Here is a 22,299-nt window from a genome sequence, read left to right as displayed (position 1 = left end):
CCTGGGCTCGCTCCTCATCAAACTCCAGGCAACCCATACCATCCAATCTGTGGAGATCAATCCAGCCCTTCCAAATAACACATACTCCATTCAGAATCATGGGAGCCTTCAAGTACACCTAAAAAACAGAAAAGGACTGGTGAAAACCAATTAAAAGCCATCAGACACGGTTTTTTTTTCCCCCTTAGGATATATTTGTTTATTTTTCTTTTCTAAATGTACATCTGCACGCCAGAACAGGGCACTGGATTCCATAGGACTACAGTTATAAAAAGTTGTATGTTGGAGAAATATCCAAAAGGAATACTCTGAGATGCTATAACATCTTAAGTCACTGAAAAACGTGAAATATGTAATACACTTTATGCCTTAAGTATTTTATTTTTGTTTTGTTTATTTATTTATTTAGAGACAGGGTTTCTCTGTGTAGCCTTGGCTGCCCTGAACTCACTTTGTAGACCAGGCTGGCCTTGAACTCACAGAGATCTACCTGCCTTTGCCTCTCAAGTGCTGGGATTACAGGCATGAGCCACCATAGCTGGCTACTATGCCTTAAGTTTTAAAAGGTATCAATAAATTTTATTTTAAATTTGCTGAGCTAAAATCTATCTATCCTATAAACCATTATTAGCACTATCAAAAAATTTCAACATCTTTACATATTGAGGTGACTTAAACTTTTACAGTTTTATATTTTCTTCTTTAAAGATAACCAATACAGTCACTGATCGTTTAAGTAACAAGTTTTAAATAACACTAGAGCAAAAGTCACTTTAGTAGAATTTCCAAACTGAGATTTCTAATCACATGAATTCTCATGTTTGTCTTCTCCTTATGCTGAGAACCCCCCCCCTTTTTTAAATAAAGTTTTCAATAAACTATGTTGAGTCAATTTCTCCTTAAAAAGAAAGAAGACTCTGCAAAAACATAAGGTTCTATTTCTCCTCCCATTGGAGCAAGGGAAACAGTCTACAGTTATAGTTACAACTGTTTAACCACATATTTCCTTTTGTTCTGATGAGTGCTCATTCCTCTTCGAATTATTTATCCATCCACCCATCCACCCATCCATCCTTTTTTGGGACAGAGTCTCATGAAACCCTGGTTGGCCACTATGTAGGTGGGAGCGACCTTGAACTCCCAGTCCTCTTGCTTTCATCTTTCTTGTGCTATAGTAATCACACCTGCATACCATCAAGTCAGCCACATTTACTCCATCTATGTGCACCTTTAGTCAGGTGACAATGCTGACCTCCTGCTCAACACCCCAGAGAAACCTAAGAACATCCCTCTACACTTTCCATCAAGAGAACTTGACTTAGTATATCCCTATTAAGTCTGACTGACCATTTATTTCTCACAGTACATGGTATGGTACAGACAGTAACATTTCACTACCAAAGTCTCTATTACATTAAATTCTGATACAAATCATGTAATTTTTCTTATAATAGCCAAAAAGTCAACTTCATGCTACTTTTAAACCATATTTGTGTTCTTCACAAATGGTTTATAGCTTTTAAAATTGCAGATTCTGCAATTTTTTAGCTTATTCATATTAACATCCACAGGCAAAAATATTCCCCTTGTGAAATTCATTTTTTTCAAGCTTGTCTTTTACTTCTTTATAAATCTTTCATAAAAAGGAGACCACCACTGATCTGTTTTGGGAAATTCCTAAATGGCTTTAGAAAATGGCTACATTCATTATGAAGAATAATGTCTGGACTCCTAATTTAAAATAACATCTGATGATCCTGATTTATTTAAATGTTCACACTGAAATAAAGTTTTATGTGTAATCTTCAAAGTAAATGTTTGGTGCTTTTATATACTCATGAATAGTAGGCCTCAAAGTCTGAAGAAAATATACTGCTGTCTCTTAAGAGTGGGTATTTTGTAATGTTAATTCAATAATGTCATTTAAACACAAAGACATTTATTTCACTGAAAATGATGCCTTATTTCAAACTTTGAAAAGAAAGGTTATTATATGTTCCAAAATGAAGTTCATTTGTCCTGGAAAAAATTATGTTATAGAAAATGGATTCCACAAAGCCTTAAAAACCAGTAAATAGATGCAGCCAACCAAAGGAAGCAACAAAACACTTATCTTTTAAAAGCTAATTACTACAGAATGAGACTTCCCAGGTTGAAAAGTGACTATAGTCTTGTTTTTTAAAAGGTAAAATGTGGTTTAGCAGAATTTAGTATGATCTAAACATCAATATTTTTATTTCATAATTAATCCAAATTAATCCAAATCCAAAAATTAATAAAAATAAATCACCTTATTTTCAACCTGTAACTTCAAATTCCCCATCATTCAAGCTAGCAAAGAAGTTCAATAAGAACATGCTTGTATCATCCAACTATATTATTAGTATTAGGACCAGTGCAAACGCAAGGTCAGCCTGCACTACACAGGATGACTGTCTCAAAACAAACAAAACAACCCTCACCATTGCCACCAACAACAAAACAAAAACTCTAACAACAAAAATTAAGTATTGCTTCTATAACACAGATGGGCCCCAAAACCATACTAGGTGAAATAAGCCAGGAAAAGATCAAAATTATTAAATTATCCATCACAGACAAATCTAGAGATAAAAAGGAAATATAAGATATGGGCTGATATAATAAACATGGCGGCCACTAACACTATGGGTTCAAATATAGAAGAAGGAAGAAAGATTCCTTGAAGAATCAATAGGATATAGGGACCAATGAAGAATGTGGAGAAAGCCTAACTTTTCAACGTGGGCAGAAAAAGACAATGCAGAGCAGACTATGAACAGCAACAACCACATGGGAACACAATATATCATAGGCTGATGTTCGCCACTGTTGGCTGCATTACGCATCTCGGTGTCACAGGACCTTAGGTCACTCAAGTTTTTGGCAATTCTTTTATTTATAGAACAAAGTTTTTGTCATAAATGTTCCCCCTTTCATTTTTTCAGACCAGGTTTAAATATACAGGCCCGAGAGGCATGGTAGAGGAAAAACAGCTGAGCTGATGATGCCACTGCTGCCTCCAAATTGCTTACTTAGAAACAAGCATCCTCAAGATCCTCAATCAAAGAAGGAAATCCTGTACAAGTTAATAAGTGAGAAGTTGATCGGATTTCCTCATACCCTTCTTTTGACACTTAAATTTCAGGACCCAAGTCCACTGATTTATTTTTACTAGCTACTTAAAAGGGGGTACAGTTAAAAAAGAGTTTGAGAGCCAGGCATAGTGGTGCACGCCTGTAATCCCACCACTTGGGAGGCAGAGGCAGGCAGACTCAAGCTCTGTTGAGTCTGAGGCCAGCCCAGTCTACAAATTGAGTCCAGGACAGCCAGGGCTACACAGAGAAACCCTGTCTCAAACACCAAAACCAAACCAAGACAAACAAACAAACGACCCCCCCCCAAAAGCTTGAGGTTAGGGATCTTGCATTGTGGTCATATTTACTCAGCACACACAGTAAAGCTTTACATTTAATCTCCAGTAACAACTAGCTCTAGCTCTCTCTCTGTGCCCATTTTCTGGAAGAATGAGTACTTATATTTTGTTCTGTACTATAAAGACCTTGGAGTCTGTCTATGAAGGAGGATTAGCAGTTTTTACCATCATATTGAATTGGATTTTTTTTTTTTTTTTTTTTTTTTTGTTTTTGCTTTACAAACCCCTTAAGAATCTAATGAGGGCTGGAGAGACGGCTCAGTGGTTAAGAGCACTGTCTGCTCTTTCAGATGGTCCTGAGTTTAATTTCCAGCAATCACAGAGAGCTCACAACCATCTATAATGTAATCTGATGCCCTCTTCTGTCATGCATATGTATAAATAAATAAATCTTAAAAAATGAATCTAATGAAAGCAATAATATTTTCTAGGAAAAAAAAAAAGCACCTTGTTTCAAAAGTAAATTATTATTCAGAATTTCACAAAGTTCTGGTCTTACTGAAATGTACCTGTAAATTCAAACCTTCTTACTGGTTTTCTTAACTCTAATCCCTAAACTTCGCAGACAGAGGCAGAGGCCTCTGAGTTTGAGGCCAGCCTAATCTATATACAGGTCCCAACCCAATCAGGGCTACATAGTGAGACCATGTCTCAATAAAATAATATAAAAGAAATCTCTTGTTATCTAGGTATGATGGTAAAGGCCTATAATCCCCAAACTCCATAGGCTGAGACAGGAAACTTGAGTTTGAGGCTAGCGTGACTACTGGCAAGTAGTGAGTACCAGGATTACTCTTTCAGAAAGAATATGTTCTAGCTCCCAGGTAGCTGAGGTGAGGCAAACTGAAAAGAGAAGAGCTGTGATTGAAACAATTTTCATGTTTGAGTTATTCTAAAGAAGACAATTTTGAGATAAGTAAAGCAGAATAATTGTAGATTTACAAACATACTAATGCGCATCAGTATTGATTGAGTCACAGACCAATATGCACAGAAACCAAAACTACTGACAAAAGCAAGCAAAGACTTCATTCCTAAAAAAACAACAAAAAACCCCCCCACAAAACACAAAATCCACAAACAAAACAACCCAAACTTTCACCTGGAAAGAATATTACACTTCTCTATAAGCTGATAAGCAGGAAATGGTGGCACACATGCCTTTAATCCCAGTACTCAGGACGGAGAAGCAGACTTATTTCTGAGTTTGAGGCCAGCCAGTTTTCACTGTGAGTTCCAGGACTGCCAGGGCAACACAAGGAAACCCTGTTTTATACACCAAACTAACCAACTAACCCAACAAACAAATAAACTGATTACATTCAAAATGTTTCTGAGTTTAGTCTATAAGATGAAATACCAGGAAAACATTAAAAGAAAATTATTATTCCTTAGTCTCTAAATATTTAATTCTTTAAAAAATTATTTTATGTATATGGGTGTTTTGCCTACATGTATGTAGGCATACCTCATTTGTCTTTCCTGGTACCCTAAAGGTGAGAAGAGTACATCCACTGGATCTGCTGGAACTGGAGTTATAGATAGCTTTGAGCTGCCCTATGGGTGCTGGGATTTGAACCAGTATCCTTTGGAAGAGTTGCTGGTACTCTTAACTACTGAGTCCTCTCTCCAGGGCCTCAGAATATTTATTAATAAAAGAACAAGAAAAAAAGGTCTTAGCTTCTTTGCACTAATTCCTTTCAAACTACTGACTTTTTTGTTGTTACTGTTTGAGGTTTTAGTTTTTGAGACAGAGTCTCACTGTGTAGCCCAGCCTGGCCTTGAATTCACCAGCCTCCCTGTCTTAGTTTCCTAAATGCTGGGATTATAGGTGTATACTATTTATAATGCTTGGCCTTCAAACTACTTTTTTTTTTTTCACTTAGCACCAGACTCATCACATTTTATAATCACTGACGAAAATATCTCCTTTAGTAAAAATCAGACAAATCAAAGTAAGTAAAGTGTATGGAACACAGTCCACCACGGAAACACTGCTTGCATACACATTTCCACCAACGCTCTACATGGCATTTTTTTTTCCTAAGGGAAAGAGCTATCTTCCCCACCCCCGCACAGACAATGAATAGCTGTTCTACCCACAAACTAATGATTCATCAGACAAGCTAGCTGTAATGCTAGACTGGCCAGAAGCACCCAGGAAAACAAGATTCCACTGATGAAATATGTACCTTGCTGCCCAGCTGTAATCATTTCTGTAGACTCCTTAACAGATTCCATTAAAAGACTTCTCTCTGATTCATCCTCCTTTAGTCACATCATCCTCTCTGTTCATAAGCAGTGTCAGCCACTGTCAGATAATCACTATATTCATTTATTCACATTTGCCTCTGAGTAACAACCGGATTGCATGTAGGAGAAAACAGCTTCTTACAGTGAGTGATCTAATGCAACGTATAAGCCTGCTTCCTACAGTTCAAATGACAAATCATAACATGGAAAACTAGAAAATAAAATTTCTAAGACTTTATGTACACACATTTTAAAACATTTAATAAATCAGAATGTTGCTGGGCACAGCTGCAAAAAACCTATAATCCTAGTACTTGAAAGCCTGAGGTAGGGGGACTGAGTTTGAGATCAGTCTGAGCTACACAGTAGAGCCTATCTCAACAAGAAGAAAAAAAAAAGTATGTTAACTAACCCCAGGTTTCTGTTGAGTCTACATGAGAGCTGGGCACAGTGGCTCACACCTGAAATCTTAGCACTTGGGAGAAGGTAGGAAGATCAGGAGGGTCATCCTTGGCTAGTTCAATACCAGCCTGAGCTACATAAGATTGTGCCTCAAAAAACAACAAAAACCACACACACAGCCACCACCAATAACATGAGAGCTGTATACTTTTCTACAAAATAAAAGACCGTACTAACCTGTCACTACTGCTTTCTACATGCTGATTTCCACTTGAGTCCACCTTGTTTATTACGCTGGCTATGCTTTTGAGTGAGAGCTCAGAACACTGGGCAAACGCAGCAGCGCTGCGCAGCCTCACCAGGCACTCATCAGCGCTTACACATCTGCAGCAGAGCTGAACGCAGCTGCATCCTAGAGTCCATCAGCTCACCTTCTTCTAAGAAGGTCATCTGAGAACGACAGTCCGTCCCTTTTCCACATCCACATTTATGTTCCATCAAAAGCCACTCCCACTCAGTTCCTTTGTGAACCATTAGCACACATTTACGCACTAGCCACACCCAGATCATGAGACATATAATAGTTTTTGAGTTGAAAATATTAGTCTAAGTTGAAATTTGGTAACCCAGAGCTGCAGAGACGGCAGAGCAACTGCTGCCAAGCCTGGCAATTGGAGTGCAATTCCTAGAACCCACGGTGGAAGAAAGATAACCTGCGCCCACAAGCTGCACTCTGACGGCCACACCTGTGCAAAAGCACGCGCACATGCACACACAATCCTGAAAACTGGGAGGAAAGGAAGAAAATAAGCAGTATATCTTAGGACAGAGGAGCCTGCTCAAAAATTAATTTCTTCATCCATTAGATCAAATTCTGCTGAAAATTGCTTTGCTATTTTATCTTCATGAATTAAGGCTAAGCACCGGCAAGCAAATAATCCCAGCACTTGAAAAGCTAAGGTACAACTATTTTATGACAGATATGGTGGTGCATGCCTTTAAGCCGGCACTTGGGGAGGCAGAGGCAGACAGATCTCTGTGAATTGGAGCAGCCTGGTATCCATAATGAGTTCTAGGACAGCCAGAGCTACAAAGTGAGACCCTGTTTCAAAAAAGGCAGGACCATGCCAGGCCCTAAGATTATTTTTTTAGAGAAGAGTTTGACCTCTCTCTTCCTGAGGCCAGTAGAGGAAGAGAAAATACAGGTTTCATTAAGGGAAAAAATGGGCCAATGAACAGCAAGCAATAAAGTTCATTTTTGAAATCAGTTTTCGAACTTCTTATACTAACTGGACCATGCAATTACCATATATAGTCATTATATCAAAATCCCAATGAAGCTTTATGAAACACTGATTACATGGGAAAAAAAAAAAAAAACCATTGTGACTATTAATTATGGTCAACCAAAACCATTTGCATACATCTGAAATAAAATGTAACTGAAAATAGATCCGAAGAGGAAAGAGCAAAGGAATTAAGCTGAGCCTATAAAATTTCAATTTAGGAATTATTTAAGTTCTGATAAGTTGCATTTTCCTAGCTGTCATTCAACAGCTAAATTACAAGGAATCAGTTTAAAGAAGAATTAGACCCCTTGGTTGCCAAGGTTTATAACACACCAGGATGGACTAATTGAGAAAGATGAAGTGCTCCAACAGCACTGTATGCCTACGGGAAATGCACCTAGCCACGTGTTGCAGTAAATAGAACAAAGTGAGTGTTAGGCTATATAATGTTTATTATTGCCTATAATTATCACAGTGGTATTATCTAACCTGTTATCACAAATAATAAGACACAGACAACTGTTAAATTTTACAATTGCCTTATTTACCTTGGGCCAGGCAAATATTCTTACCAATGCTGTCTGAATCACCTCACCATCCATCTCCCAGCCCCCATCCAATGCCATTCTCCTCAACTATCCTATCTTCCACCCATAATCTTATAAATACTTGCTTTTATTCTTCATCTGGGCCTTTTCATGCCATTATTGGAGTCCTTCCTCTTGGCCCCACATGGTTTCTTTTCAGGCTAACCCATCGTGGCAAGATCTACATCTCCAGCCTTCTTTTTGAGACAAGGTCTCCCCTAAGTTGTCCAGGCTGGCCTTGAACTTTTTTGATCCTCCCACTCATATTCCTGAGAAGCTGGGAATACATACCTATGCCAATAGGTCTAGGTGAAAATACTCCTGCTATCTCATTAAGAAAAAAAATGAATAAAAGGGGCTATTTTCTGAAATCACAAAACTACTGTTTTGAATAAAAGAATCATTTGTTTCTTCTTTATTAACACTGTAAGCTGTTCTGAATTCACTAAACTTAAGAATTACTATTGTGGCTGGGCTCCAACATGGCCAATGACCCCATCATTCTGGTATTTGACCCAAGTGTAATAATCCCCTTCTCTGCTGAATGTGGCCTAGACTTAGTGACTAGCTGCTAATAAACCAAATGAGACACAAATGATCAGAGAAGTGGTCATAAAAAGCACGGTGACTTCATTGATTTTCTCTGTATAGAGAGGCACACACACATGTCTAGAAATAAAAGTCGCATGAGATTAGAAGCACATCCTTTGGCTCTAGACAAGTCTTCAGAGACTGTCCAGTGCTATCTAACAGTTGAATGTAACCTTAAGAGACCCTGACCCAGAACAGCTACAAGAATCCCAGATTTGTGTAAAGGAGCATGAGAAAACTTTTTGGGGTGGCTGAAACATTACCTTAACCATGAAGGCATTCATATGTATGCATACATTTGTTAAAGTGAAAAGTATGCCATTAAACTAAGTGCATTTATTTTATTATATTTAAACTACATTTCAATAAAGTTCATGTTTTTCTAAGGACATTGAACTCTTGAGATAAACAGATGAAGGGTCACTTTAAAAAGCAGTTTGTTAACTCTGGTAGTTCCGGGTACGCAATAAGGAAACAGAAGCTACAAAAACAAGCAACCATCACAAACCCACATGTCCTAAACTGAGCAAACCTGCTCCTTACCCCATAAACAGCCTTTCCCATCTCAGACGATGGCACCCATATTTCCAGTTGTTCTAGCCAAGGAGGTGGAGTTCTTCTCAGCACTCCTTCCCACATACTACATCCAATCCATAAACAATTCCAGATGGTTTTATTTCAGAACATTCACCTCTCACTACGATACGACTGCCTTGCCATGATTACCTGAATAGCCAAACTGGTTTCCCTACTTCACTTTAGCCTTTACAGTCTATTATCAACCTAGAACGAAGAGTGAGCCTATCAAAACCTAACACAAACCATATCATTCATCTGTGAGGAACCCTGAAACCACTCTCCATTTCACTCTGAATGAAAGTCCGTGTCAAGCCAGGTGTAATGACTCACACACTTTACCTAGTACGCTGGAGGGTGAGGGAAGGGTATCAGAAGTTCAAGACCAGACTCAACTACATAGCAAAGTCAAGATGAGTTTGAGTTATGTGGGACCCTTTTAAAACTAAAACAGACCAACAAACAAAATAAACCAGGGGAAATAAAAAGTAAAGGGCAGGGCATGTGGCATATACCTGTAATCCCAGCACTTACGGAGGCAGAGGCAGGCAGATCATTGTGAGTTCGAGGCCAGCTTGGTCTACAAAGTATAGCCAAGGCTACACAGAGAAACCCTGTCTCGAAAAACCAAAAGACAGATAGACACACAGAACAGGTGAGACAACTCAGTGGGTTAAACACACTTGCTACCAAGCCTGATAACCAAAATTCATTTCCTAGGACTGACATGGAGAACAACATATTCCCACAGGTTATCCTCTGACCTCCACATGCACACACACATGTATGTATGTATGTATATACACAAATAAAAATCAGCCAGGCTGTAATGACATACACCTTTAATCCTAGCACTCGGAAGGCAGAGCCAAGCAGATCTCTTAGTTCTAGGCCAGCCTGGTCTACAGAGAAAGTTCCAGGAGAGCCAGGGCTACAGAGAAACTCTGTCTCAAAAACAGACAGACACAGACAGATAAACAAAACCATTATGCAGTCTACCATGGTCACACTAACCAGCTCCTTGTTTTATTTCCCTTATGTCATCTTCTGTTCCTGTTTTAGGCTAATCTAGCCACAGTGGCCTATTTGCTGTTCTTGCTCCCACTCTGGGTCCTCTACAATAGTTTCTCCTTGTCTAGAACATTTTTGCCTACATGCCTGCACAGCACATCACTAGCATTTGAGAAAAGCTCTCCCAGAAATTTTTTTAGTAGTCAATCCTACACCTTTATTGATCATTTCCTAATATTCTCTAGGTGTTTGCTCAAATTATTAACTTCTTTACCAATATCATCTATTTAAAATTGCAAAAATTCCTATTCACTTATCAGTCAAGAGAAATAAGCTGCTTGGGAGGTAACTAGGTTAAAGCAATGGGATTTACACACCTGTAATCCCAGAACTTGAATGGTATAATCAGGAAGATGAGGCGTTCAAATGAGGTGCAAAAAATATGAGCTGATACTCATTTGGTATCTGATAAAACACTGGCAAATAATTAGCATTTGGGAAAAGCTCTCCCAATTATTTTTTTGGTAGTCAGTTCCTGGCCTATGAAGAAAGCAAGCCTAACAAGAACAAAGCAAAAAAAGGAGAAAGAAAGTAAGAGATTCTATAGTCTGAATGCCATGGATAAGAAAACCTAGGTTAGTATTCTTTTTTTAAAATCAGCCAGAACATTTTATCTTAGCAGCATGCAACAATATGCTAGGAGGGTGTTTTCATCATATAAAAGAAAGACACTGATTTTTGGCTAGCATTATCATATTATTGGAATACAGACCCACTCACTTGTTAATGTACATTATTTAGCTCTTTTGACACTACAACTACAGAGGTGAATAGCTGCAACAGAAAAAGCAAGCTTTAATCTGAGAATATTTACCATCTGTTCCTCTTTCAGAAACAAAAACTTCTAAAACCAGTATTAATAAGATGTAGATCTCCTGATACCTTGCACCAGCTTCATCATTTGCTACTGAAATTGAAACATATTATGAATACTAATTTTCATTTTCCAATTTAACAAATTAATATTAAAAAAGTAAAATTATGTAACTATTACTCAATTAAAAAAAAAAAACTCTGTAGTCTTTCTCCTTTTCAATCTAAAGATTATTTGTTACCCATAAAAGATCAAATCTAACTTCACAGAACTAACCAAACACAATCCTTCACTGTACTTAAAACATACATCTTATTAAAATTTTATTTATTTTTATTTATGTACATTGGTCATTTGACTGCATATACATCTGTGTGAGGATGTTGGCTCTCCTGGAACAGGAGGTACAGACAGTTGTGAGCTGCCATGTGGACGTTGGGAATTGAACCCGGGACCTCTGGAACAGCAGCCAGTGCTCTTAACCACTGAGCCAATTTTCTAGGCCCCTAAACAGATAAATTTTTAAATTAATGTATATATGCTGCTGTTTCTTTTTGGTTGCTGTTTTTCTTTTTTTTAAGAGTTATTTTATTATTTGTGTGTGGTAGGGGGTGCAGATGTGTCTGAACACCAGAAGACAACTTTTTCAGGTGCCAGCTCTTCTATTTTTGTTCTTAGGTTTTGTTTTTGTCCTGTTGTTTCTGCCAATGTGATACCCCACTAGCTTATGGTAGAGCCTCTGGGCTCTTAGCTCCCATCTTGTGGTAAGAATGCCGAAGCTGTGCTAACAGCCACAGTACTGAGCTTTTCACATGGATACTGAGGATCCAACTCAGATCAAGGTTGCCAGATACACGTTCTCACCTGCTAAGCCATCTCACCAGACTGTTTGTTTTGAGACAGGTTTTCACGTAGCCCAGGCTGACTTGGAGCACAGGAAGTAGTCCAGGAACTGATCCCAAACTAAAGAGGCAAAATATACCACTCCACAGACAAATAACCCAAAAGTTTATGCTAGTCATGTTGCCATAGAAACATAACCAAGCAAGTTGCTAGAAACAGTAATGGCAATGGTAACATAATACAAATTGGGTGTAGTGACACACACCTGTAACCTAGCAGTCCAAGGTGGAGTCAGGAAAATCAAGAGTTCTAGGTCGGCAACGGTTACAAGAGGCCATGCCTCAGAACAAAAACAAAACACATTCCAGAAAAACAAACAAATAAGAGCCTCAAAACACCAACACAACCATCTACAGAGCAAATACTGAATATACAACTAGATACAAAAGTTCTTCAAATTTTTTTCATGAAATCAACTTCTGAACTTAAAAAATTTTTTAATCTTTGAAAGTTTCATACATTCATAGTATATACTCATGATACACCCTGACTCCTTGATCAAAGAGCAACCAACCTAAAATACTATTATACAGATTTTTAATAGTTATCAGCATAAACGTTCCCACCTATATTTTCATAACTTTATCTCAACTTCTAACATAAAAAATTTTAAGACATTTACTTAAATTTCCAGAAACTTTCCTTAAAATAAATAGCAAATATTAGTTTCAAGTAGTTTTCTTATGATTCTTCTTAAAATCAAATTTGCTATATTAACAAGATACTTCTATAACTTGTTTCTAAATACAGAACCTTAAAAATTTTTTAAAACATACAGTCACCCCCCCATTTCCACAGGACTATAATAACAATTTAGTAGAAACAAAAAAATTTTTCTGAACTTTTAAAGAAATTATAATTTGAATATTAAATGTAAGATATTACCTTCTTATAAGTTAGAACTTCCCATTATTATATATACAAAATCAGGAATCAAATGCTATAAAAGTCACTAAAATAATTTTACACTCTTAACCTGAAACCAATCTGACCATATGTCTGGGTAGTCAGACTAACAACCCCCGTGTTACAATGCAAATAACTGTAATAAGACAATCCACAATACTTGAAATTGCAAAAAGATGTTTCCTACCTTGCCTGCTTCTCTCTCTAAGTCGACATATTCCCGGCTAGGTGTTTGCCGCTGTTCTCCCTGCCAGCTGGCCGGAAAAAACTGGAGAGACAGATTGGTTCCTGTGGCCACAAAAGCCTTTTAGAAAAATCAATACAAACAGGATCAGAAGCAGGACATTACATAAATTATGCAGGCAGTCATTTATTTTTACATCAGTTTATGTCTTAAGCCAGGCAGCACCTCGAATACTTAAAAGTAAAAAACATGCACTCATCATTTTTCTTAAGTATTAAGTTACAAACATCTGATTCCATTTTAAGGACATTTGGCATTGGGTGCTTAAATATAAAATCAGACATGGAATCAATACTTTCTTTCAGGTCATTTTTTTGCTGACGTTAGGAACTCAAATTGTGTATAACAAAAACCTCTATCCTTGCACTTCAACTTTATTTTCAAATGTAAAAATCACTCATGGTTTTGAGTTTTAAAGCACAATATAATTTAAAGTGGTATATACGAGCTAATTTAATTTTTCTCAATTCTCTGGCTCAAGAAGACATGCAACCATGTGTGGTGTGTTTGAAAACAACAACAATGCAGTATTTAAACACAGTTTTAAGCATGAGTTCCAAACATCATGGTAACAATGTACCAGGAGGCCAGGTGTGGTGTTGTACACCTTTGATTCCAGCAGCCCTCCGGAGACAGAGGCAAGAAAACCTCTGAGTTTGAGGCCAGCCAGGTGTATATAGTGAGTTCCAGCGCTACACAGTGAGAACCTGTCTAAAAAAAAAGATAGACAGTAGAGCTCAATACACAAGACAATATAAAGTCATCTCCAAAAGTATCATTTTGTTACCTCTGCGCAACTCAACTCTTACTTCCCCGCATAAAAACAAAAATCAGAAATATACATACCATTATTCCCCTTTCCAAAAGAGATTTACAAAGAAGTAAGTAAAAATTATATTTCAAAAAAATACATTTAAAGTTGTGTGCAGTAGAACATGCCTTTAATCCCAGCTCTTGGGAAGCAGAGGCAGAAGCAGAAGCAGAAGCAGGCAGATTTCTCTGAGTTCCATCCATGACAACCTGGTCTGCCTGGTGAGTTCCAGGACAGCCAGAACTACACATTTAGAGACTGTCTTCAAAACAAAAACAAAACAAAACAAAACAAAAACAAAAAACAACAACCAATACATCTTAAGGGCTGGAGAGACGGCTCAGCTCTTAAGAATGCTGACTACTCTTCCAGAGTTCAATTCTCAGCACCCAAGTGCACAAAGCCTATTCACACAGCCAAAGAGAAATTATGGACAGCTAACTTTCTTAGCCTTAGCTAAACATGTTCAGAGCAGAGTTAGTAGGTTAAATCCAGCCCATGAGGCACGTTTGTTGACAGCTGTGAAGAGGTAAATCCTTCACCCTCTAGTGCTCCAAACCAGCTCTGCACTAAGAAATCCTACTACCTGGCAACCTGTTTGAATGGCAACCTCAGGCGGTTCCTGAGGTGGGTGTTACTAACACCTGTAATTAAGGCACTCAAGCAGCAGAGGCAGGACAATCACAAGTTCCAAGGCTAGCCTATGCTACATAAGATCTGTCTCAAAACATAAAAAAGGGGCCTGGGAGATGGTTCAGTGGATAAAGGTGCTGCACAAGACGGACAGCTGAGTTTTACCTTCAGTATCCACATGGTGGAAAGAAAACTAGGTCCAGTTAAACGGTCCTCTGACTTCCTGAGCTCATCATTCATGTGTGAGTGCCCACGTGCACGTGTGGCTGCCTCTTAGGTGTATTGTATGGGACTGTGCATACAAAAAATGTAATGTTTTAAAAAAGAAAGTTTCTGCTTCCCCAATTTCTTGCTTATTATCTAAAGTGGCAAAAACTGATAAGCAAGTACTGTAACCCCCATTTTTTTCTCTCCTTCCTTTTTCTTTTGACACAGGGTCTATGTAGGCCTTGTTAGCTTGGAACTCACCATGAAAAACAGGCTGGCCTGAAATTCATATTGATCTGCCTGTCTCCTGAGATCTAGGATCAAAGACGCTCTCCATTTCACCCAGCACAACACTGGATAAGCCACCTTTCTGATGGAATAGCTACACATATGAAAGAGTTGGGAAAACTCTGAAAACAGTAAAACGGCACACTTTGTTTTAGAACGCCAACATACTTCTTACCATTCAAATTTCAGGATTAAAAGTATGTATTAGTGAGAAAATGGAAAGTAAAAAAAAAAAAAAAATTATAGTATATATTAAAGACAGGAGAATTAGGAGTTTGAGGGCAGCCTGTTACACAGTGAAAACCAGCTTCAAACACTGAGCTTTTACTTTTCTCACGGTAGAATTATAACTGACAAGTCATTTTTCTCATAATTATTTCTTGTTGTATTATTAATATTAAAGACATTAAGATATTTTCAACATTCTTACTCTAAGAATTGATGACCAGGCATGGTGGTGCACACTTTTAATTCCAGCACTCACACAAAGGGCAAAAAGGTCACAAGTTCAAATCAATTCTCTCAAAGTTTAAAATAATATATATTTTTTCCCAAACAGGCCAGGGATACAGCTCAGTTATATAATATTGCCTAGCATGCTCAAGACCTTAGGAATCAATTCTTGGTACCAGGGTGGAAAGAATTAAAAGATAAAAACCAAAAGTAAAAGGAAATGTGAAATTCCATCCCAAATACAAATAGTTAAATTATTCATCAAAGGGCCAATGAGAAGGTAACTGTACTTAAAGGCAGCCTTGACAGCATAAATTCAAACCCTGGGACCCACATGGTGATGGAAAGAACCAATTTCTCTAAGTTATCTTCTGACCCACTCATCATGGCACACATACTGGCCCCTCTACTAAATCAAAAGATGTTAAAAAAAATAAAAGATAAGACACTTGCCGTGGAGCCCAGTCCCAATGGACACATCTGCAAAACACTCCTGTACCAAAGGCTCAGGCAACATTGAGGAAGAGGTAGTGGAAAGAGTGTAAAAGCCAGAGGATCAGGGAATTTTCCTAGTGATATCAGAAGCTACACACACAGTCTTACCAACATGACTGCCAAACACCATAAAGTTGCACCAACATTACCACCCAAGCACAAACTGAATTAAGAATGACACTGTATGTGCCAAAGTAGATGGGGGAAAGCCCACTAGGACTCAACCCTACATAAAGAACGAAGAAACTGAGGGAAGCTGGGAATGGGAGAGGTGGTCTTCCGTAGGAAGAGCACACCAACTGGCTGTCCAGTGCCAAATGGTAGGTCCTGAACGTGTGTGTGTGTGTGTGTGTGTAACATTATAGGGATTGTAGGTTATATTTAGGAATTTATATGTAGACACACATATGGATACAATGAAAAAGAGGCTGTAAATTTGAAGAAGAGTGGGGAGGGGCATATGGGAAAGCTTGGAGGGAAGAAAGAAAAGGAAGGGTGAAATGCAATTATATTATAATCTCAAAAAAGACCAAGAGTTTAGAATAAAACATGTTCATTTTAAGTTAAAAACAATTACTCAGCAAAATAAGTCACATAACCAGGCATGGTGGCTCACACCTGCAATCTCAACATGCAGGAGGCAGAGACAGGAGGATTGCTGCGCACACAAGGCTAGCTTAAGCTAAACATGACTTTATAAGTCACGTTTCAAGAAATAAAAAATAAAAAATAAAATAAAGACATGTATTTTCAAGCCAGTTTGGGAAAAGAAAATTGGGGGGAAAAGGTTTGGTGAGATGGCTCAATGGGTGAAGATGCTTGCTGCCAAGAGTGACAACTTGAGTTCAATCCCTGCAATCTACATGAGGGAACTGCTGTCCCCTAACAACCATGTATGTGCCCTGGCACACGGGCACACACGAGTGCACACACAAATAAAGATAAAATGTGAAAGGAAAAACAAGAAAGACATACTATCATAAATGCAAATCTTACAGAATTTAATCTACCTTTTTTAATCTCTCTCTTTTCTAACGGTCTACCTATTTTGTAGTTCTAGGTATCCTGGAACTCACTATATAGACCAGGCTATCCCCAAACTCAAAAGAGGCTGGCCTCTGCCTCCTGAGTGCTGGGATTAACAGCATTTGCCACCATGCCCAGCTCAATTTATCTTTCTTAACTTATAACATTTTTCAGAAAACAAAGAAAGCTTATTAAAATTTGTAAGGAGCTAGGCATGCTGTACCGAGCATTGCAAGCACCTGGAATCCCTAGACTTGGGAGGCCCAAGCAGGTGGGCTGTAAATTCATGCTAGGTTACATACAACTTTTTCTCAAAGAAAAACAGAAAAACAAAATTTGCAGGATCAAATACTTAGAAGAGAGCCTAGAATGCCTGATTCATTCTAAAAAGAAATATATGACCGTGCTATATCACAACATTAAAATACAGCTGTTTACACATACTGTGCATTATATGCCCAATTTGTAATTACACACACCAAACTGATAGGACAAATAAATAAATAAACCCTACTGGCTATGCATCACTGCATTAAAAAAAAAAAATCAACTCAGCTTTAAAAAATAGTAACTTATTTTATTTGAATCTTTTTTTTTTTATACTTAGTATTAATAGCATCTCAGGAAATCCTTATCAAGTATACCATCCACCTTTTAATCCTGAAATACAGGCAAAAGATGCCATCATCACTGGACCAACTCCTGAAGGACCTTCTACCATTCAAGGCCAAAACTAAACAGTCATTTATGCTTTTTGAATCATGTAACTATCAGAGTTACCCAAGAAACCAGTTGAAGTAAGTGTTGAAAGTGGTAGGCTTTCTTTTATGAAACACCTTAACGGTCAAATATTCTACAGCTCTTGATATATTAAATTAGTGTTATCTCACTATCAATTCAATCCTAACAGCCTTCATTAAAAATATTAAATAACATTTAAAAATAAATCTATCTGGGTTGGAGAGACAGCTCGGTGGTTAAGAGCACCAGCTGCTTTTCCAGAAGCCCCAGGTTCAATTCCTAGTGTCCACATGGCACCTCACAGCTGTTTGTAACTCCCGTTCCTGGGGATCCAACACTCTCACACAGACAACACACCAATGTACATAAAATAAAAATAAATAAATCTAGTTTTAGTGACAAAAAGTTGAGTTCATGGTATATTAATTACACCTCAAAAATTTTTTGGACTGGGGAGGGAATATATTTAATAGTCCTATACTGTTAACCTGTATAAAAACTGTACTTCTGCTAAGGCAATGGGCCTGTCACTGAGCATTTAGGATCCCATTACATAGTGCTTCAACTTAAAACACACACACAAACCAAAACTCTTTCCTATAGTTTTCTTTTTGTTTCTTCCTAACCAACATCTCTAAAAGGGACAACTAACAGGCAAGAGAAAACTAGGTCAACTTTGATATTTTTCAACCCAGGGCTCGATGAGTAAGTGGTACACTTCAAATATAAAACAGGAGCCTCTAGATCAACTACAGGTTTGGTTTCCTAGGGCCAGGCAGTTCTTTAGGAACCCCAATACTCAGACAGCCATGTTTAGGTTAGAAAAAGGAAAATAAAGGTTCCTTTCCGAGTCTTAACGCTCTAAGAAGATGGTTCATCCTTCGGGGGCCCTTTCCCTGTTATCAGGACAGCAGATAAGCGGAATAGATTCACTCTCGGCTGTACTGGGAGATAGCTTCCATCGATCTGCCAATCTCGCTTCTCACTGACAAACCTATCGCGGACCCCTGGAGGATTCTCCCCGCGAACGGTGGGATCCCCGATCGAGGTCGCAGGCCAGGCGACCCCCTCTGCCTGGCTCCGGTTGGAGGTCCCCTCCGACAGCCGCGGCGGCGAACGGGGAGACCCAAACCATCGCGGCGGGCCAAGGAGAGCGCGCGACCGCTCAGCCCGAGCCGCCCGCGTCCGCCCTCCAGTGCTTCTCTTTCTTTCTCTCTCTCTCTTTTTTTTTTTTTTTTTTTTTTTTTTTTTTTGCGCCTTTCGAATCCGGACTAGGAAGTGAGACTGCGCCCGCTCAGTTCCGGGAGCCGCGGCGTCCGCGGCGCCGTCCGGAACCCGCCCGGGGCCGCGCGCAACAAGTGAGCGGCGCGCGCGGGCCCCCCCCTCCCCCGCCTCCCCGGAGGCCTCCCCGCGCGCCGGGGCCCCCCGACTTACGATCTCCGAGCGGCCGTCGCGGCAGGCGTTCTGGAAGCGTGTCTGGCGCTCCTCGTGGGGCCGGTCCCTGAAACCCGTGTACTTAATCTGCAAGGCAGACGCGGCCCGAAATCAGGAGCCAAATCCGCGGCGGCGCCCGCCCGCCCGCCCGCCCCCCGCCGCCCCGATAAGGACAGGCAGAGTCCGCGGGCGGGCTGCCGCCGGGGCGAGATTGGGCTTCCCGGGCGCCGAGCCGCGCAAACTTTTCTCCGTCCCGAGCCCACGCGGCGCGCGCCGAGGCCTCCGCGCCCCCCCCGCCCCCGCCCGCCTCACCTCGCACTCGCGGCTCAGCTTCCTGAAGAACTCCTCGTTCTCGAACTTGCTCCTCTGGTCGGGCACGACGCGCGGCATCTTCCCGCCCTTCAGGCCGCGCCGAGCGGCCGCGCTCCGGGCTCGGCGCGGGCACCCGCCGGCGGGCTCCGGGGCAGAACCGGGCTCGACCGCCCACCCGCCGCGTCCGGACTCCCGCTTCTCTTTGTTTCGGGAGCCCGCCCGCGTGGGCTCCCGCTCCGGGGAGTCTTGAGGTGCGGCCGCCCGCCGGAGCCCAGCCCACGCCGCCGCCGCCGCCCTCCCCGGCCGTTGCCTGCCGCCCGCGCAGACACACAGCTCAGGCCTCCCCCGGCCGCCGCCGCCACTTCCTCTCGCCGGCCCCCCTTCGCCCGCTCGCCCCCGCCCCCGCCGGCCCCACCCCTCCTTCTCGCGCGCCCGACCGCCTCAAACTCCAGCAAACAAGACGCACCATTCACAACTCCGCGACCCGCGCCGCGCATGCGCCACCCACCGGCTTGCGGGGCGGCTGGGTTGCAGTGAAACCCGGTTCCTTCTGCAGCACCATCCCCGGCCCCTAGCCTGTCAGCCGGCCTCTCTGCGAACTGCTGTCGCCCCTCCCCTAGCAGCTAGAAGCTGCCCCGCGGACCTTTTTTTTTTTTTCTGCCCAATCTGGGCTATCTGGAACTTCTTGGCTCCCCAGCCAGCCACGCAGAGTAACCCCAGATGGGCCGCTTGATTTCGAGGAAACCTAAGTCCTTGAGGACTTTGCATACTCCGCCCTTACAGAGAGGTGTTTGGACTGTGCACTGAAGGGTGGAAGTAGACATCTAGTCAAATCATGGCGGAGAGAAAGGTGGTGACTGTTGGAGCCAGGTGGGCCTTAGGATCTTGTGCTGTCCTCTCCAGACAAGGTTTAGACAAGTACCAGACCAGTAAGTCTCGGATTGGTAATTTCCAAAATGCACACCCATAAGTTCTTAGCGTTAGTACGAGAGTGTTTATGTAGATCTAGCACATCATTTAAAGAAAAACTAAATTATACATAACCCATTGCCAGCCCATGTTTTCCCCCAAGTGTGCAATCAAATACGAAAAACAAACAAGACCTGCAAGTTCTGGAGAGTTTACCACAGCAGAAGAAAATCTGACTCCGGGTTTGCATCGGAGCTCCATCTAAAGCGGATCCTAGTTAAAAGTTCGGTCAAGGGTGGCAATAGGTACTAACTCTGAGAGCAGCCGGCCAGATGCTAAGCCTTGTAGGGATATTACACCTAAAGTCACTGGACTCCGTTATGAGGTCAGTTGGCAGTGCCTGTTTGAATACAGGTTTTGGTGGAATTTCACAGCCAATTCAGTCCAATCTCATTTTATGGATGGGGACCTAAGCTTGGGTAAGCAACTGTCCTAGTCTGCCAGAGACTGCCTTTGTTTTAGCAACGACTGCCGCCCTCCCCGAGCAGCCTCCAGAACATGCTCAGTCCTTAACAAATTAGGAGGACTGGTCATCTCAACTGAAGTCTGGAGAGTTGATTGCCCAAAGCCAGGGGTTTGTTGGTGGTGGTGATGGTGTGTTCCTTTTCTACTGATGTGATAAAACACCATGTACAAGGCAACTTCTAGAAGAGTTTATGTGGGTTTACCACTCCAGAAGGTTAGAGCCCATGATGATGGAGCGTGGTCACAGGAGCAGGAAGCTCAGGGTTCACATCTTAAAAGCATGAAGCTGAGTAAGATCTAGGAATGCCAGTGGCTTTGAAACCTCAGATGGACCCCAGGGACATGCCTCCTCCAGGAAGGCCACACCCCCTAAACCTACCCAAACAGTGCCACCCCTGGGGATTAAGTATTCAAATCTCTCAGCCTCTAATGGGTATTTCTCTTTCAAACCACCACAGTCTAGGTGATGGAGTTCAAACCCAGGGATTCACCTCTGCAAGTGCTATCCCACTGAGCCGTATTCCCAGCATTCGCTATCAAGGTTCTTTTAGCAGTCGAATTTGTAGGCAACATGTACTTACAGCCCCAGGTACTTCAGCCACCAAAGCAGGAAGATTTCTTGAGCCCAGGTCCCATGCCAAAAAAAAAAAAAAAAAAAAAAAAAAGCAAAAAGGAAGGAGGTCCCATAGGTTGATGATTTTGAAAGACAAACTCGTTCCATTAGTAGATACAGAATCAGCTCCTTGGGCCAGGTACCTCCCACCTGACACCAAGCCTGTTGAACGGGTATGTATACATAAATGGGAGGCTACAGCTGTACATATCAACAACTGTTGATGGATCTTCAGCCACTTACAATCTTCCACTCAGGCCTCTATGTATATATGTATATATTTGATTTTTGAGACAGAGTATCTCTGTATAGAGCTGCCTGTCCTGGAACTCATTCTATAGGCCAGGCTGGCTTGGAACTCAGAGATCTGCCTGAGTCTGCAGCCCAAGTACTGGGATCAAAAGTGTGAGCCACCACTGCCTGGCTTCATTTATTTATTTATTTTTAATCTTGTGTGTATGTGTGTTTATACGTGCACACGTGTATGATGTGTGGATGTGGGCACTCATGCCATGGCTTGTGTGTATAGTTCAGAGAAAAACTTTGTGGGGTCAGTTCCAGAAATTCAACTGAGGTCACCAGGCTTTTACACAGCAAATCAATGCTTTTTAACTTGAAGAGCTCTCTTACCAGCTCTGCTCAGGCCCTTTTCAATTGCAAGGCACAGAAACCCTATTCCAACAAACTTAAAACTAAAAGAGGTCATTTATTTCAAGTAAACAAATCAAAGATCGGTACAAATGTACATTACCCAGACACTTC

The 22,299-nt window shown here is 40.9% G+C and overlaps 1 protein-coding gene across 2 annotated transcripts in view; it reads right to left on the bottom strand.

Moving 5' to 3' along the window:
• Cbfb (core-binding factor subunit beta) overlaps positions 1-19,843 on the bottom strand; it is a 39,683-nt gene extending 19,840 nt beyond the window's left edge. For both annotated transcript variants that reach the window (XM_055621098.1, XM_055621097.1), the window contains exons 1-4: positions 19,491-19,843; positions 19,179-19,265; positions 13,034-13,150; positions 2-118 (exon numbers count right to left, since the gene is read on the bottom strand). In XM_055621098.1, coding sequence (XP_055477073.1) covers positions 2-118; positions 13,034-13,150; positions 19,179-19,265; positions 19,491-19,568 — 399 coding nt within the window. In that variant the 5' untranslated portion in view covers positions 19,569-19,843. The remainder of the gene's footprint in view (position 1; positions 119-13,033; positions 13,151-19,178; positions 19,266-19,490) is intronic.
• Between the last annotated feature and the right edge of the window lie 2,456 nt (positions 19,844-22,299).

The sequence above is a fragment of the Psammomys obesus genome, unplaced genomic scaffold (genome assembly GCF_907164565.1).
Source record: "Psammomys obesus unplaced genomic scaffold, mPsaObe1.curated_primary_1811, whole genome shotgun sequence".
Lineage (NCBI taxonomy): Eukaryota > Metazoa > Chordata > Mammalia > Rodentia > Muridae > Psammomys > Psammomys obesus.
Note: the sequence above shows the minus strand (reverse complement) of the source record. Positions and strands in the feature narration are given on the sequence as shown.